General features: G+C 45.8%; 1 protein-coding gene across 1 annotated transcript in view; it reads left to right on the top strand.

Annotated features, from left to right (window-relative positions):
* Nucleotides 1–1,375: 1,375 nt before the first annotated feature.
* AHCTF1 (AT-hook containing transcription factor 1) overlaps nucleotides 1,376–15,836 on the top strand; it is a 99,375-nt gene continuing 84,914 nt past the window's right edge. Inside the window, exons 1-2 of the mRNA XM_025403705.1 lie at nucleotides 1,376–1,606; nucleotides 15,217–15,344. Of these exons, the coding sequence (XP_025259490.1) occupies nucleotides 1,401–1,606; nucleotides 15,217–15,344 (334 nt within the window). The 5' untranslated portion in view covers nucleotides 1,376–1,400. The remainder of the gene's footprint in view (nucleotides 1,607–15,216; nucleotides 15,345–15,836) is intronic.

Here is a 15,836-nt window from a genome sequence, read left to right as displayed (position 1 = left end):
CCCGCAGTGACCAAAAAGATAATAGTGATTTGAGGTATAATTTTGACTAAAAAGATTAGGTTAGGCTGTGCGAGCATTTTTGGCCATGAAAGTACAGAAGGATGCTAGAAAAAACACAGTACGGTGGAAAAAGCGTTTCCCCGGAAGTCTGGGAGCCCACCTTTGGCATGAAAAGCAGGAGCACAGGTTGTAGTGAGCCAAGATCGTGCCATTGCACTCCAGCCTGGGCAACAGAGCAAGACTCCGTCTCCAAAAAAAAGAAAAAGAAAAAAAGAAAGTGGGAGCACAGAACAGAAAATACAGAATGCAAGCTGCCAATTATGGGAGAAAGATTATCACTCGGCCCCAGCTGGCAGGGCCACACGATAACGTGACAAGAGAGTCCGCCTGCAGTCGCAGCCCTGAGGCTGCTGGTAGAGCCCGGTGCGACCCCCCGCGAAGACTACCACTCCCAACTGCGCACGGGGCGCGCCGCCGGGGCCGCCAGGGCGGCTTCACGCGCAAGGCACTGTGGGACTCGTAGTCTTTCTCCCCACCAGCTCCTCGGAGCGGGAGAGACCCGAATTTTTGTAAATGATCCGCCCTTCCAGGCCCTGCTTCTCTTTCCTCCCTTTCCCTCCCACCTCCTTCTTTCACCGAGAGTTTGAAAATTCCCGCGGAGCCAGCGCTCGAGCGCGGAACCATCGCGAGAACTCTGGTCCCTGCAGCCGCGATCTCCGCCGGTTCTCCCCTCCCTCTCCGCCCTTTTCCTCCGCTCCCTCCCTTCCGGGGCGTGTGGAAGTCGGTCTGTCGGCCCGAGGTAATGCGCAGAGCGGCGCCGGCGCTGTTCGAGGCGACCAGGCAGCGTTGCAAGGGGAAGGACCCAGAACCGCGGCGGGAGCAGCGACTGCGTGTTAGCCGCTGAGCGGTCTGCAGGCCCACAGCTCGCGAAGGCACCCTCGGGGGCGTGTGGCGCTCAGGTGGCCGGGGCGGTCGCAGGCGGAGGCCGGCGCGCGGAGGAGCGGCTTCAGCCGGGCGGAGGGGTGTGAGCCCGGCCCGTGGCGGCCACGTCTCCCGGGAGATGCTGTGACGGACCCGCACGGGAGGAGCTCGCGCCTGGCCTGGCGACCCGGTGGACTCGGCCCGCGGCGGCGCGCTCACCCGCCCTGCTCAGGTAGGGGGAAGGGAGGGAGGGGGTTGGGCCCGCGCGGCGGAGGGCGGGTCGCTCGGCCTGGGCCCGCGGCGGCGGCGGCGGCGGCGGCGGCGGTGGGGCTTCTGCTCCGCGAGCGCCGGGCCCAGGCCGGGCGTGCGCGGGGCCAACGGATGGGGCTCGAGGGGGCGAGCGCTGGCGGTGGCGGGTACGGAAGGCTCGCGGGCGCCGGGCTTCGTTACATAACCTCGAACCGGGGGAGCGGCGGCACATGGCGGCGGAGCGGCGCTGGTGGGTTCGCGTCCTGCGCCGGCAGCCGGGTCCTTTCGCGACCCGGGAGGGCCGGGGCCGCGACCCTTTCCCACTGTCCTCCCACGCGATGCACTCGCTGGCGGGCCTTTCCCCGAGGGAAGTGGCCGGCGTGCTGAGCCTGTCCTGTGTTGGCGCGTGTTCCACATGCGCCTGGGCCTGGCCGCAGTGAGTAGTCCGGGCGGGGAGAAGTTGGACTGGGGGCCCAGACGTGAGGCTCCAGCTCACCGATTGGTCGGATCAGGGAGAGTTAAAATAAAAGCACATCTTGGGGTGCTTATTAATTTGCCTTCCTTGTTCCCACCTGGGAAGCTGAGGGCGATTACTTTTGCCACTGGTTGCCTGTTTTGGTTTGGGTGTTTTGTTTGGAGAGATGGGTAGATTTTGTTCTCAAAGCTTACGAGGTTCACGCTGTGAGCAGAGTTTTGTGAGATGAGCGTTTATTTCCAAATCGTCAGTTGTAGAAATTTTTGGAAGAACTGGGTTCTTCGTAGAACAAAACGTAGATCCTTTGGGGAAATCCTAAACGATAGTTTATTCTCAGAATACCCTAAAGAGCCTGTAGATTTTCACAACTGTCTTTGGCTGGGCGCAGTGGCTCGTGTCTGTAATCCCAGCACCTTGGGAGGCCGAGGCGGGAGGATCGCTTGAGCCCCGGAGTTTGAGACCAGCCTGAGCAACACGGCGAGACCCCCCCTTTTTTTTAAAAACTGTTTGTGTGTGTGTGTGTGTGTGAGCTTTCACTGAGAGAGTCCCTTAGGAGAGAAGAAATTAGAGTGGTTTACTGATTTCGGAGGATTTGACCAGGGATGACAAGCCCAGTTAAGGTTAATACTTGAAGGGATGTTTTAAGTGTGCTAAGCGCTATGGGAAGTCTACATTGTCGCTTTCTCATCTTTCAGTAACATACTACCAGACTGTCACGAGTTTGCAAACAACAATAATTATCTTTAAAAAAATTTTAAAATATCATGTCAACCGGGCGTGCGTGGCGCCTTTAGTCGCGCGGCTACTCGGGAGGCTAAGGTAGGGGGAACATTTGAGCTTCTTCCTCAAACCAAGATTTCCAGGATTACAGTGAGCTGGGATCGCGCCGCTGCACTCCAGCCTGTGTGACACAGCGAGACCCTGTTGCTAAAAAAATAAAGAATAAAAATAAAAAAGATAGTTATACGTCAGTTTTGAGACTTTTTTTTTTATGCCTCTCCTTTTTCATAGGTACAGATACATCTTAAGAGGACAGAACATTGTCTTTCACGCCTACCTTTAATATTTTCAGGGACTTCTCTTTCTTCCCAGAATGAAGTCTGACTTCCCTAAGTTAGCTCAAAGCCCTCTACAATAAGTGTATGCTACTATGTATCCTCATATATTCACAAATTTTATGCTTTTGCTATTCCGGAATCATCACCAGTCCTGGGCCCATTCTGTGGAATGTTTCTTTGCTCGTGTTTTTCATCCTGGAGTGCCATCTTTCCTTTTTTAAATTCTCAAATTTCAGGACCTCCTTCGAAATCCCATGTGTTCACTGTATTCTTTTTTTTTTGAGACGGAGTCTCACTCTGTAGCCCAAGCTGGAGTGCAATGGCGCGAATTTGGCTCACTGCAACCTCCGCCTCCAGGGCTCAAGCAGTTCTCGTGCCTCAGCCTGGTGAGTAGCTGGGACTACAGGAACTAGCCGCCACACCTGGCTAATTTTTTGTATTTTAGTAGAGAGGAGGTTTCACCATGTTGCCCAGAGTAATCTCGAACTCCTGAGCTCAGGCGATCTGCCCACCTCGGCCAACCAAAGTGCTGGGATTACAGGCTTGAGCCACCGCACGCAGCCCACTGTACGCTGTACTCTTTTATTTCCCTTTATCCCACTTTTTTACTGGGATTTCACAGTATATGCACCTCTATTGTGGCATTTATTCGTTGTGTCTGATATTCTGATAATTGACTGTGTATCTCCTTTTCTAGATTGTAAACTCCTTAAAGTCAGGAAGTAGGTTATCTTCTTACCCTTGCATTCCTTTACTAACACGGTGTTTTAAAAGTAGTTCGTGATTTTAAAATGTTTGAATTAAACTGGAAAGAAATTTCTGAAAGGCTTGAAGTTTCTGGGTCCACTGGTAGTTTACATTTAAATGACAATTCGTCTTTTTATTAGTCAAAAAGAAAAAAAGGAAAATTGCATACAAAGTGGTTTATGGAAATGCTTGCTTGGTACAGGTTGCAATATAATTGTTGAACTAGATTAGAGTTCCATTTTCTGTGGTGGAATTCAGTTACTGCAGGAATTTGTGTATTTCACACAGAAAACTGATTTACAGTATTCTGTTTTTAATATCTGGCCTAGTAATTTTAATAATTTTGTTTTGCTTAATACTGAACCAGTGTATACTTAAAAATAATTGGGCTCAATCTTGAGTTTTAAAAAATTGATTTTATTGTTTAACATGGCTATTCCTTGTCCCTGCTAGTGTCCTAATATCCTGCTACACAGTATCCTGTTATCCTAATTTATTACATTTAGGACCTATTAGTCCAAAGGCACTGTGACCTTGTCGAATGCCCAGGAATAAGATTTGGTGATTTTTGCCTTTTAGGAATTCGTAGTGTAGTGGAGAAGACAGGCAAGCAGAAGTAATGAATTTTTTTTTTTTTTTTTTGAGAGAGAGTCTCGCTCTGTCACCCAGGCTGAAGTGCAGTGGCGCGATGACAGCTCACTGCCAGCTCCGCCTCCCTGGTTCACGCCATTCTCCTGCCTCAGCCTCCCGAGTAGCTGAGACTACAGGCGCCCGCCCGGCTAAATTATTTTTGTATGTTTAGTAGAGACGGGGTTTCACCATGTTAGCCAGAATGGTCTCGATCTCCTGACCTCGTGATCTGCCAGCCTGGCCTCCCAAAGTGCTGGGATTACAGGCCTGAGCCACCGCGCCCTGCCGAACATTATTTTATTTAATTAATTAATTAATTTATTTTTCTGAGGCAGAGTCTTGCTCTGTGCCAGGCTGGAGTGCAGTGGCGTGATCTTGTCTTTTTGCAACCTCTGCCTCCCGGGTTCAGCGAATCTCCTGCCTCAGCCTCCCAAGTAGCTGGGACTATAGCCCGCGCTACTGCGCCCAGCTAATTTTTGTGTGTTTAGTAGAGACGGGTTTCACCATGTTAGCCAGGATGGTCTTGGTCTCTTGACCTTGTGATCAGCCTGCCTCGGCCTTCCAAAGTACTGGGATTACAGGCTTGAGCTACCACACCTGGCCATGAAAAGCCGTGTTTTCATTCAAAGCCGGTAGAACGTTCCTGCTCTGCCTATCTAGACTTTGGAAAGGAGTTGAAACTTTGTAAATTACTTTCTTTCTTTTTTTTTTTTTTTTTTGAGACGGAGTGTTGCTCTGTCACCCAGACTGGAGTGCAGTGGCCGGATCTCAGCTCACTGCAAGCTCCGCCTCCCGGGTTCACGCCATTCTCCTGCCTCAGCCTCCCGAGTAGCTGGGACTACAGGTGCTGCCAACGCGCCCGGCTAGTTTTTTGTATTTTTTAGTGGAGACGGGGTTTCACCGTGTTAGCCAGGATGGTCTCGATCTTCTGACCTCGTGATCCGCCCATCTCGGCCTCCCAAAGTGCTGGGATTACAGGCTTGAGCCACCGCGCCCGGCTGTAAATTACTTTCTATAGGTTGCGAATGTTGGCATGTCATAAAAGGCTAAGACTCTATTTAATTTTGTACAGTACTGAACGTAGATGTTTCATGTGTGTTTGTGTTTTCATATACCTTTGTTTGAGATATTCTTTCTACTATAGTTTTTTTTTTTTTTAAGACAGTCTGGCTGTGTCGCTGAGGCTGGAGTGCAATGGCACCATCTCAGCTCACAGCAACCTCCACCTCCCGGGTTCAAGTGAATCCCATGCCTCAGCCTCCCAAGTAACTGGAGTTGCAAGCGTCTGCCACCATGACTGGCTGCTAAGTTTCATATGTTTAGTGGAGGCGGGGTTTCACCATGTTGGCCAGACTGGTCTCCAACAAACTCCTGACCTTAAACGACTCTCCCACCTTAGCCTCCCAAAGTGCTGGGATGACAGGCGTGAGCCACAGTGCCTGGCCTATTTCTTTCTTTTTTTGAGACGGGAGTCTCGCTCTGTTGCCCAGGCTGGAGTGCAGTGGCAAGATCTTGGATCACTGCAAGCTCTGCCTCCTGGGTTCATGCCATTCTCCTGCCTCAGCCTCCCGAGTAGCTGGGACTACAGGTTCCCGCCACCACGCCCTGCTAATTTTGTTTCTGTATTTTTAGTAGAGACAGGGTTTCACTTTGTTACCTGGGATGATCTCAATCTCCTGACCTAGTGATCCACCTGCATCGGTCTCCCAGAGTGCTGGGATTACGTGAGCCACCATGGCCCAGCCATGCAATTGTTTTTGTTTGTTTTGAGACGGGGTTTCACTCTTGTTGCCCAGGCTGGAGTGCAATGGTGCAGTCTCAGCTGACTGCAACCTCTGCCTCCCGGATTCAAGTGATTCCCCTGCCTCAGCCCCCTTAGTAGCTGGGATTACAGGCATGCGCCACCACACGTGGCAAATTTTTTGTATTTAGTAGAGACGGGATTTCACCCTGTTAGTGAGGCTGGTCTCGAACTCCTGACCTCAGGTGATCCACCCACCTCAGCCTCCCAAAGTGTTGGAATGACAGACGTGAGCCACCGCACCAGGCCCCTATTTCTAATAATACAGTGTTTTGATGTTCTCTGTAGTGTGCTTAAATTGTAAAAGTCTTAAAACCAATTTTGCCCCATAGATTCAAAGGCTGTTAAATTTGGAAAACTTTGATTTATTAAACTTTTTTTGAACTCCTTTGTGCTGGGCACCATGATGAAGTCTGGAGAAATAAGTACTCCTCTTTTCTAGAAGCTTGGATATGAAAGGGAGGAAGACAGAATATAGTAAAGCACATTACATGTATTATTAAGTGCTAGAACCTGGATTCAAAGTTTGAATTAGAAATATGTTAGCCTGTGTTGCTATAAAGGAATATGCGAAACTGGATAATTTATGAAGGAAAGAGGTTTATTTTGCCTCATGGTTCTGCAGGCTGTGCAGGCATGACACCAACAGCTGCCTGCCTTCTGGTGAGGGTCTCAGGCAGCTTCCAATCATGTCGGAAGGCAAAGGGAGAGCGGGATACTCACATGATGAGAGTGGGGAGTGAGGAGGTACCAGGCTTCTTGTTGTTTTTTTTTTTTAAATACAGGGTCTCACTCTGTCGCCTAGGCTGGAATTCAGTGGTGCAGTTATGGCTTACCGCAACCTTGACCTCCCAGGCTCAAGCAATCCCAGTAGCTGGGACTGCAGGCATGCGCCACCACACCTGACTAATTATTTTTTGTAGATACGAGATTTTGCCATGTGGTCCAGGCTGATGTCGAGCTCCTGGGCTCAGTCAATCTGCCTGCCTCAACCTCCCAAAGTGCTGGGAGCCACCACGCCTGGCTTTAAACAGCCAGATCTCACGTGAATTCATTACTCTGGAGAGGGCACCAACCCATTCATGAGGGGTCCTCTCCCATGACTCAGACACCTCCTACCAGGCCCCACCTCCAACATTTCAGTATGAGATTGGGAGGGTACAAATATACAAACCACATTAGGTTTATTTTTTATATTTTTAGAAACAGAATCTTGCCCAGGCTGGAGTGCAGTGGCCTGATCATAGCTTACCGCAACCTCCAACTCCTGGTCTTAAGTGATCCTTCCACCTAAGCTTCCCAGAGTGCTGGGCGTACAGGCATGAGCCATCATGTCTGGCCACAGTTTAAATACTGTGGCTTTATTCTCCTTGAGCTAGTACTTCTGTATCATCTTTGTTTTGCATTCAAACAAAGTAACAAAACTCACCCAGCCTAAGAAATAGAACATTTACTGTATTTCATTTTCCAGAAAAATGCTCATTGTGTGTTATCCTTTGGACTTTGGATTTTGTGAAAATCTTTCCAAAATTCTATTGGGATGATTTTGATTGAAATATAGGGATCATGGAACTTTTTTGCTTGTTATCCATTAGCACTCCTTTGAATCCACTTTAGAAAAAGCTACTGCGTGGAATTCTGAAGGTTTTGGTTCTGGTTGAATTACTTTGGTTTTAAGTTTAGTAGAAAAAATGTGTTAACTTCAGTTCATCATTAAACTGGTTTTATCAAGCTTTGTAAAAGGCTGTCAGAGGGGAAAACAACATAGTAACAATGTGATTCTGGCCTTTTTCTTTCGTTTCTCTAAAAATTTTTTGGTACCTACTTAGTAGGAGATGAATAGGATCAATTTGTATAAATATAACAGCAACTAAGGCTTGAGTATAGGACCCTCATGAAGGTTTTGTATTGGAGGCTAATGGTCATAGCTTCCTGTTGATGCACACACTCTTTATATTAGGTTAGACTTTTGGATCTGTTTTGGATAATAAAAAGCAGACTTCTGCTTTTAATGACTTGGAAATCTCAAACATAACTTCCTAGGTTTTGTGACTTAATGGTGACATATGTGATTAAGTTTTTTGAAGCAGTCTATCAAGTTTTTGTCTAGGAGATAGCATTGATAGCCTGAACAGAAAATGTTAACTCATGTATTTTAATTTTTTGAGTGAATCTTTGAAATGTTTTCTTCACATAAATTTTTTGGGGGGAGGGGACTCATGGAGAGAATAAGAATGACAAGAAAGAACGTTAGGTTGGTTTTTGCCTTGTTCCCATCCTAAGGCTACATAAATATCTTCTGTATTTTTAAAGTTGTATTTTTATTTTATATATATGTATATGTTTTAAGATTCTTTAAGTAATTATTGATTTTATAAGAAATCCAAGCCATACAGAAATGAGCAAATCACAAATTTGCATCACGCAAAAGTAAACGGCACTAATGCTTTGTGAATATTTCAGACATCTCTGTTTGAAGATAAACAGATGGAAGAATTCATAGTGACTGTTGTATGGAATGCTAATTTTTAGAAAAAGTTAATTTTATAAGATAACTGAAAGGAAAGGAATTATTAAATTTATAATAGTTCTTTTAACATAAATACTTCGTTACAAACTTTTATTTTATTTTATTTTATTTTTTTTTTGAGACGGAGTCTTGCTCTGTCGCCCAGGCTGGAGTGCAGTGGCCGGATCTCAGCTCACTGCAAGCTCCACCTCCCGGGTCCACGCCATTCTCCTGCCTCAGCCTCCCGAGTAGCTGGGACTACAGGCGCCCGCCACCTCGCCCGGCTAGTTTTTTTTGTATTTTTTAGTAGAGATGGGGTTTCACCGGGTTAGCCAGGATGGTCTCGATCTCCTGACCTCATGATCCTCCCGTCTCGGCCTCCCAAAGTGCTGGGATTACAGGCTTGAGCCACCGCACCCGGCACAAACTTTTAAAAGCTAAACATATCTGTTAGAAGTGGCTGTTATCCTGTTATTTTACCACAGGTTTCAGTTTGATAGTATTGATTCTCTTCTATGAGAATGACTTGGGCTGAGTGTTAGAACTGAATGTAGTCCTTTCTGCACTCAATAGATAGGCAGAGAAGTGCTGAGAAATGGTGATGACTTGTACCCCGGATCTCTCTTTTGCCTGATTTATATTCTACGCCTTTGGGCCTTCACCTTTCTCCCAAAAAAGCTGCACAGTTCCCTGAAACGTGGGCCTCTGCTCAGGTCCCGTGGCATGGTATGTAATTAGGGACTTCCAGACCTGGAGTTTTCCTGGAGTTATCTAATTCCCCCTTCATTTCACTTCTCCCCACACATGCTAAAGGATGTTAGAATTCTCTGGATTTTGTGAACTCACCTTCTTTCTTCTGTACCTGCTTCTGTGTGCTACACACACACACACACACACACACACACACACACACTTCACTTGCTAGATATCAGGGGAGGAATGTAAAGTAATGTATCACTTCTACTGCTTCACTCTACCAGTGTGTGAAGTCTTTACTGCAGATAAGTAACACATTATACCAGACGTGCTTATTGAATAGTCCACACGTCCCCTCTGAACTGAAATATCCAAATAGCTTTTTATCATCTGCTGAACTTTGTGATTCTGTGTCTAGATTATCTGTTTCATTGACCTATTTGTCCATTACTAGCCTATATCACATTGTTTCAGTTATTAAATTATTTATTTTTGTAGGGGACAGAGTCTCACTGTCACCTAGGCTGGAGTGCAGTGACACAGTTTTGGCCCACTGCAACCCTTGACTCCTAGGTTCTCGTGCCTCAGCCTCCTGAGTAGCTGGGATTACAGACACATGTCACCATGCCTAGCTAATTTTTGTATTTTTAGTAGAGATGGGGCTTCACCATGTTAGTCAGGCTGGTCTCGATCTCCTGACCTCAGGTGGTCCACCCACCTCAGCCTCCCAAAGTGATGCTGGGATTACAGGCATGAGCCACTGTGCCCAGCCTTTTTTTTTTTTTCTAACTATTTGATTAAATAAGTTCGTCTTCATTCTCCTTTGGTTGTATTTAATACTAGTATTTGGCTGTTAAGAATACTATTGATAGGCTGGTGTCTCACACCTGTAATCCCAGCACTTTGGGAGGCTGAAGCAGGAGGATTGCTTGAACCCAGGAGTTCGAGACCATCATGGGCAACATAGTGAGACCTCATCTCTACTAAAAAAAAAAAAAAGTTAGCCCGGCATGGTGGCACGTGCCTATAGTCCCAACTACTGGGGAGGCTGAGACGAGAGGATTGCTAGAGCCCAGGAGATTAAGGCTGCATTGAGCTATGATAATGCCACTGCACTCCAGCCTGGGCGACAGGGTGAGACCCTGTCTCAAAACAAACAAAACCCAAAAAAACCGCAACACAATACTCGATATACAGTGTACATTCTTGCACATGTCCTTCCCCTTTTATTTGAGGCAGAGTCTCGCTCTGTCACCCACACTGGAGTGCAGTGCTGCAATCTCCGCTCACTGCAACCTCTGCCTCCTGGGTTGAAGCAATTCTGTCTCAGCCCCCAGAGTAGCTGGGACTAGAGGCGCATACCACCATGCTCGACTGATTTTTGTGTTTTTAGTAGAGACGGCGTTTCACCATACTGGTTGGGCTAGTCTCGAATTCCTGACCTCAGGTGATCCACCTGCCTAGGCCTCCCAAAGTGCTGGGATTACAGACATGAGCCACTGTGCCCAGCCCTGTATTTGTTTTCAACATGGGTATGTAACAAAGTCTAAAATATATCAATATATCTTTATTCTCTCAGGCAGTAAGAAGACTCTGTATGGTTTATTTAAACCCCACGCAGCCATTATTATTGTTGTGTAGTCAGTGTTCAGATTTTTTTTCTGTATATGTACCAGTACTTTGACATCATCATTCTTGTTGCCTCTCAGACCTTCTATCTGATCTCTGTTCTACCTGAAGCCTTCTTGAATCCTTTAACATTTCTTTTAGGCAAACTTTTTTTTGTCTAAAAACGTATTTCCTATTTGTTAAGGATCCTTTCAGTAATATATAATTATGTTGGCAGTTAAACTTTGGATTAGACTTCTGAAGATATTTCAGAATTCTGATTTCCACTACTGTTGTTGAGTCATTTCTCTTTTTTTGTAGTGCCTAGGATTCATTGGACTTCCTGACTCAGGGAATCGGTGTGTCTCTACAAATCTGGGAAATATATTGCTTCTTCCTATTAGTATTGTATTTTGGGGGGAGATTCTGATTAGGCATATCTTAGATCTTCTTTATATTGTCTATAATTTAAAACTACTCATCCCTTTGTGCTGCATTCTGAATAAGTTTTTGGGACTTTCTAGTTTACTTTTTTACTTACCCTTTGAGTTTGTTTTTGTTGAATATTAAGTAGGTACAAAATAATTTATTTGGTGAGTGGGTGCAAAAGAATATAAGCTAGAGAAGATCACGGTACAGTGAATACCTGTATACTCAGCACCAAGTTCTAGAGAAAGAACATTACCACTACTTCAGAGTCCCTCATATTCTTCCGCTTTCCCTCTCAAATCCACTGTGGATTCTATGTTTATTTTTTCCTTGTTTTTTTCATAGTTTCGTCATGTTTGCATCCTTAAGCAATATTTTTCTTAGTTCTGCATGTCTTTTTAACGTTATATAAATGTCATTTTGCATGTTTTTTCTGCTGCTTTTATTTTTATTTTTATTATTTATTGTTTGTGTCAGAGTTTCACTCTTGTTGCCCAGGCTGGAGTGCAATGGCATGATCTTGGCTCACTGCAACCTTCACCTCCCAGGTTCAAGCAGTTCTCCTGCCTCAGCCTCCAGAGTAGCTGAGATTACAGGCATTCGCCACCACGCCCAGCTAATTTTTTTTTTTTTTTTTTTTTTTTGGTATTAGTAGAGATGGGGTTTCACCATGTTGGCCAGGCTAGTCTTGAACTTCTAACCTCAGGTAATCCACCCGCGTTGGCCTGGTAAAGTACTGGGATTATAGGCGTGAGCCACCATGCCTGCACTTTTATTGTTTGTTTGTTTGTTTATTTATTTTGAGACAGAGTCTCACTCTGTCACCCAGGCTGGAGTGCAGTGGCATGATCTTGGCTCACTGCAAGCTCCGCCTCCTGGGTTCACGCCGTTCTCCTGCCTCAGCCTCCTAAGTAGCTGGGACTACAGGCACATGCCACCATGACCGGCTGATTTTTGTATTTTTAGTAGAGACAGAGTTTCACCTTGTTAGCCAGGATGGTCTTGATCTCCTGACCTCGTGATTCACCCGCCTCAGCCTCCCAAAGTGCTGGGATTACAGGCGTGAGCCACCGCACCCGGCCAGGTTAATAATGTATTCTGACATTCATTCATATTGTTGCGTGTAGCTGTGATTCATTCTCATTGCTCCATTGAGTTTTAGTTTTTAATTTTTCATTTTTAGAAATTTTATTATTTTTTCAAATCTACTTGATTTTTCCTTTATCACATTTACAGTTATTTCTTACCAAGCTAAATCGCTGATTTACACAAATATATTAGCCATTTACTTTCTAATCTCTGGTAATTTCAATATCTGAAGTTCTCAATAATCTGATTCTGCTGGCTGTTGATATCCTTGTGTGTTTTATTATTTGGACTGTGAGCTGCTTTTCTTTTTTCTTTCTTTTTTGAGACGGAGTCTCGCTCTGTCACCCAGGCTGGAGTGCAGTGGCCGGATCTCAGCTCACTGCAAGCTCCGCCTCCCGGGTTCCCGCCATTCTCCTGCCCTCAGCCTCCCGAGTAGCTGGGACTACAGGCGCCCGCCACCTCGCCCGGCTAGTTTTTTGTATTTTTTTAGTAGAGACGCGGTTTCACCGTGTTAGCCAGGATGGTCTCGATCTCCTGACCTCGTGATCCGCCCGTCTCGGCCTCCCAAAGTGCTGGGATTACAGGCTTGAGCCACCGCGCCCGGCCTTCTTTCTTTTTTTTTTGAGACGAGTCTCACTCTGTCGTCAGGCTGGAGTGCAGTGGCACAATCTTGGCTCCCTGCAACCTCTGCCTCCTGGGTTCAAGCGATTCTCCTGCCTCAGCCTCCTGAGTAGCTGGAATTACAAGTGTATGCCACCATGCCTGGCTGATTTATTTCCGTGTTTTTAGTAGAGACGGGTTTTCACCGTGTTGGCCAGGATGGTCTCTATCTCTTGACCTCATGATCCACCTGCCCCGGCCTCCCAAAGTGCTGGGATTACAGGCGTGAGCCACGGCGCCCGTACCTGTGAGCTTATTTTCTTTCTTGCTTTAACTTTGAGATTCCAGAGGGAGGGTGTGTGGTTGTTTCTGTGGATTGCTTGGAGCAGCCAACCTGAATATACTTGATAATAAAATCTTCTCTTGAGGATTTTTTTTTTTTTGAGATGGAGTCTTGCTCTGTCGCCGAGGCTAGAGTGCAGTGAGGCTCACTACAACCTCCACCTCCTACAACCTCCACCTCCTGGGTTCAAGTGATTCTCCTGCTTCAGCCTCCCGAGAAGCTGGGACTACAGGTGTGCGCCACCACGCCTGGCTAATTTTTTGTATTTTTAGTAGAGACGGGGTTTCACCGTGTTAGCCAGGATGGTCTCGATCTCCTGACCTCATAATCCACCCGCCTCAGCCTCCCAAAGTGCTGGGATCACAGGCGTGAGCCACCACGCCCGGCCTCTTGAGGATTTTCATATAACATAGCTTGAATTCTGACCACACATTTGTATGAAAGAAAATGTTGTCTTTCAGAGTAAGAGACTCAGAGCCATGGTCAATGTGGACAGCTTTATTACTTCCCATCCTGTACAATGGGGATTGTTCTTGCTCACCTTTAGGCTGATGTGGCCTAGTGGAGTTTAATGGGTTTGAGGGAGGCTCTTATTAGTTGTCTTTGCCCTAAGCTTTATGTTTTCCCCCTGGATCTTAAGAGTGCCCAGAATAAGATCAGGGTTCCCAGGACTGGATTTGATAGCTAACCAACTCAGATGGCTAAAATCTTTCTGTATTTTAACTAGTATTTTTGGGTGTTTATAATGGGAATCTGATCTTCGAAATGAAAGACAATTTTATGCATATCTTTTTTCTGTCCAGCAAAAGATATGTACCAAACTTGATTTCTGGGGTTTCTGTGAATTTACACATTTTTCATGGACTTTCTCCCCCTTTATTGAAGAGGTAATTTTTCTTTTTCTTTTTCTTTTTTTTTTTTTTTTGAGAAAGAGTCTCGCTCTGTCACCCAAGCTGGAGTGCAGTGGTGCGATCTCGGTTCACTGCAAGCTCCGCCTCCTGGGTTCACGCCATTCTCCCGCCTCAGCCTCCCCAGCAGCTGGGATTACAGGCACCCACCACACACCCAGCTAGTTTTTTGTATTTTTAGTAGAGACGGGATTTCACCGTGTTAGCCAGATGATCTCGAGCTCCTGACCTCATGATCCGCCCGCCTCAGCCTCCCACAGTGCTGGGATTACAGGCATGAGCCACTGCGCCCGGCCTGAAGAAGTAATTTTTCTAAAAGACGCCAATCACTTTTTCTTTTTTCTGTGGGGAGGATGGTGGTGGTGAAGTGTTCTTTGCAAGGAGGTTAGACAGTGAGATGAATTGCACTGAACTAGTGTTTAAAGAATCTAGGGAATAATGTATATCCTTAATACATCTGGCGTAATGACTGTTTACTTTCCTAAAGCTGTTTGGGAAATATTTTCTTTTTTTGTTTGTTTGTTTTGAGACGGAGTCTCGCTCTGTAGCCCAGACTGGAGTGCAGTGGCGTAATCTCGGCTCACTGCAAGCTCTGCCTCCCGGTTTCCCGCCATTCTCCTTCCTCTGCCTCCCGAGTAGCTGGGACTACAGGCGCCCGCCACCACACCCGGCTAATTTTTTGTATTTTTAGTAGAGACGGGGTTTCACTGTGTTAGCCAGGATGGTCTCGATCTCCTGACCTCGTGATCCGCCCGTCTTGGCCTCCCAAAGTGCTGGGATTACAGGCGTGAGCCACCGCGCCCGGCCTGGGAAATATTTTCTTGGGAGACGATAGAATACCTTGGTCCCAGATGCATGTTACTTGTTTTTGAGACTGGCTTTTGCTCTGTTGCCCGTGCTGGAGGGAAGTGGCACAGTCCTAGCTCGCCGGAGGCGCAGCCTTGAACTTCTGGGGTCAGTTCATCCTCCTGCCTCAGTCTCCCAAGTAGCTGGGACTTAAAGGCGTGAGCGTCTGCATCTGGCCAATATGTATTTTGTAACCAGATTTTAGTTTTTATTTTGTTGGTGGCTTTTACTGTTTTTCTTGGCTGGAGATAATCTAGTATATTGTTTACAAATGTGTCATAATAATGTTTTTTAAAAATATTTACAGTGGAAGTATGCGAGACTTAAGAGCTCAAGTGACTAGTGGTCTCCTGCCATTTCCAGAAGTGACTCTTCAAGCCCTTGGAGAAGATGAAATAACATTAGAATCTGTGCTTCGTGGAAAGTTTGCTGCAGGTAAACATAATGTTGCTGAACATTTACTAATACAGTTGATTTGTAAGTTAAATAATAAGTGTATGTTTTAGTTTCTTTATGTGGAAGAAATAAAAACAGAACCTAAGTGATCTTAAATATATAACATCTGCAATTATGTATATAACATTTCTAAGGTCTTGAACACGTTATCAGTGAACCTCTGATTGGGGAGTTACAGTTAATTTTTCCTTATTCAAAGTTTTACGTGTTTTGTATCTTAGTATTATCTATGTTTGGGAAGTAGAAGTAACATGCAACTAGTTTTTCTTTATAATTAGGGAGTTTTATTGGTGATGCGTTTGGATTAGAACTTGAACAGTGTCATGAGTAGAAAAATCTAGGGCCCTAGATGTTATAAAATTTTCAGAAAATCTTATTTTCTTATTTCACTAACCCTGAATAAGATCTTAATATGTAACTTAGATTGTGTAATACACCAGAGAACCGTACTGAAGAAGCCTTTCTCTTACA

The sequence above is a fragment of the Theropithecus gelada genome, chromosome 1 (genome assembly GCF_003255815.1).
Source record: "Theropithecus gelada isolate Dixy chromosome 1, Tgel_1.0, whole genome shotgun sequence".
NCBI lineage: Eukaryota > Metazoa > Chordata > Mammalia > Primates > Cercopithecidae > Theropithecus > Theropithecus gelada.
Note: the sequence above shows the minus strand (reverse complement) of the source record. Positions and strands in the feature narration are given on the sequence as shown.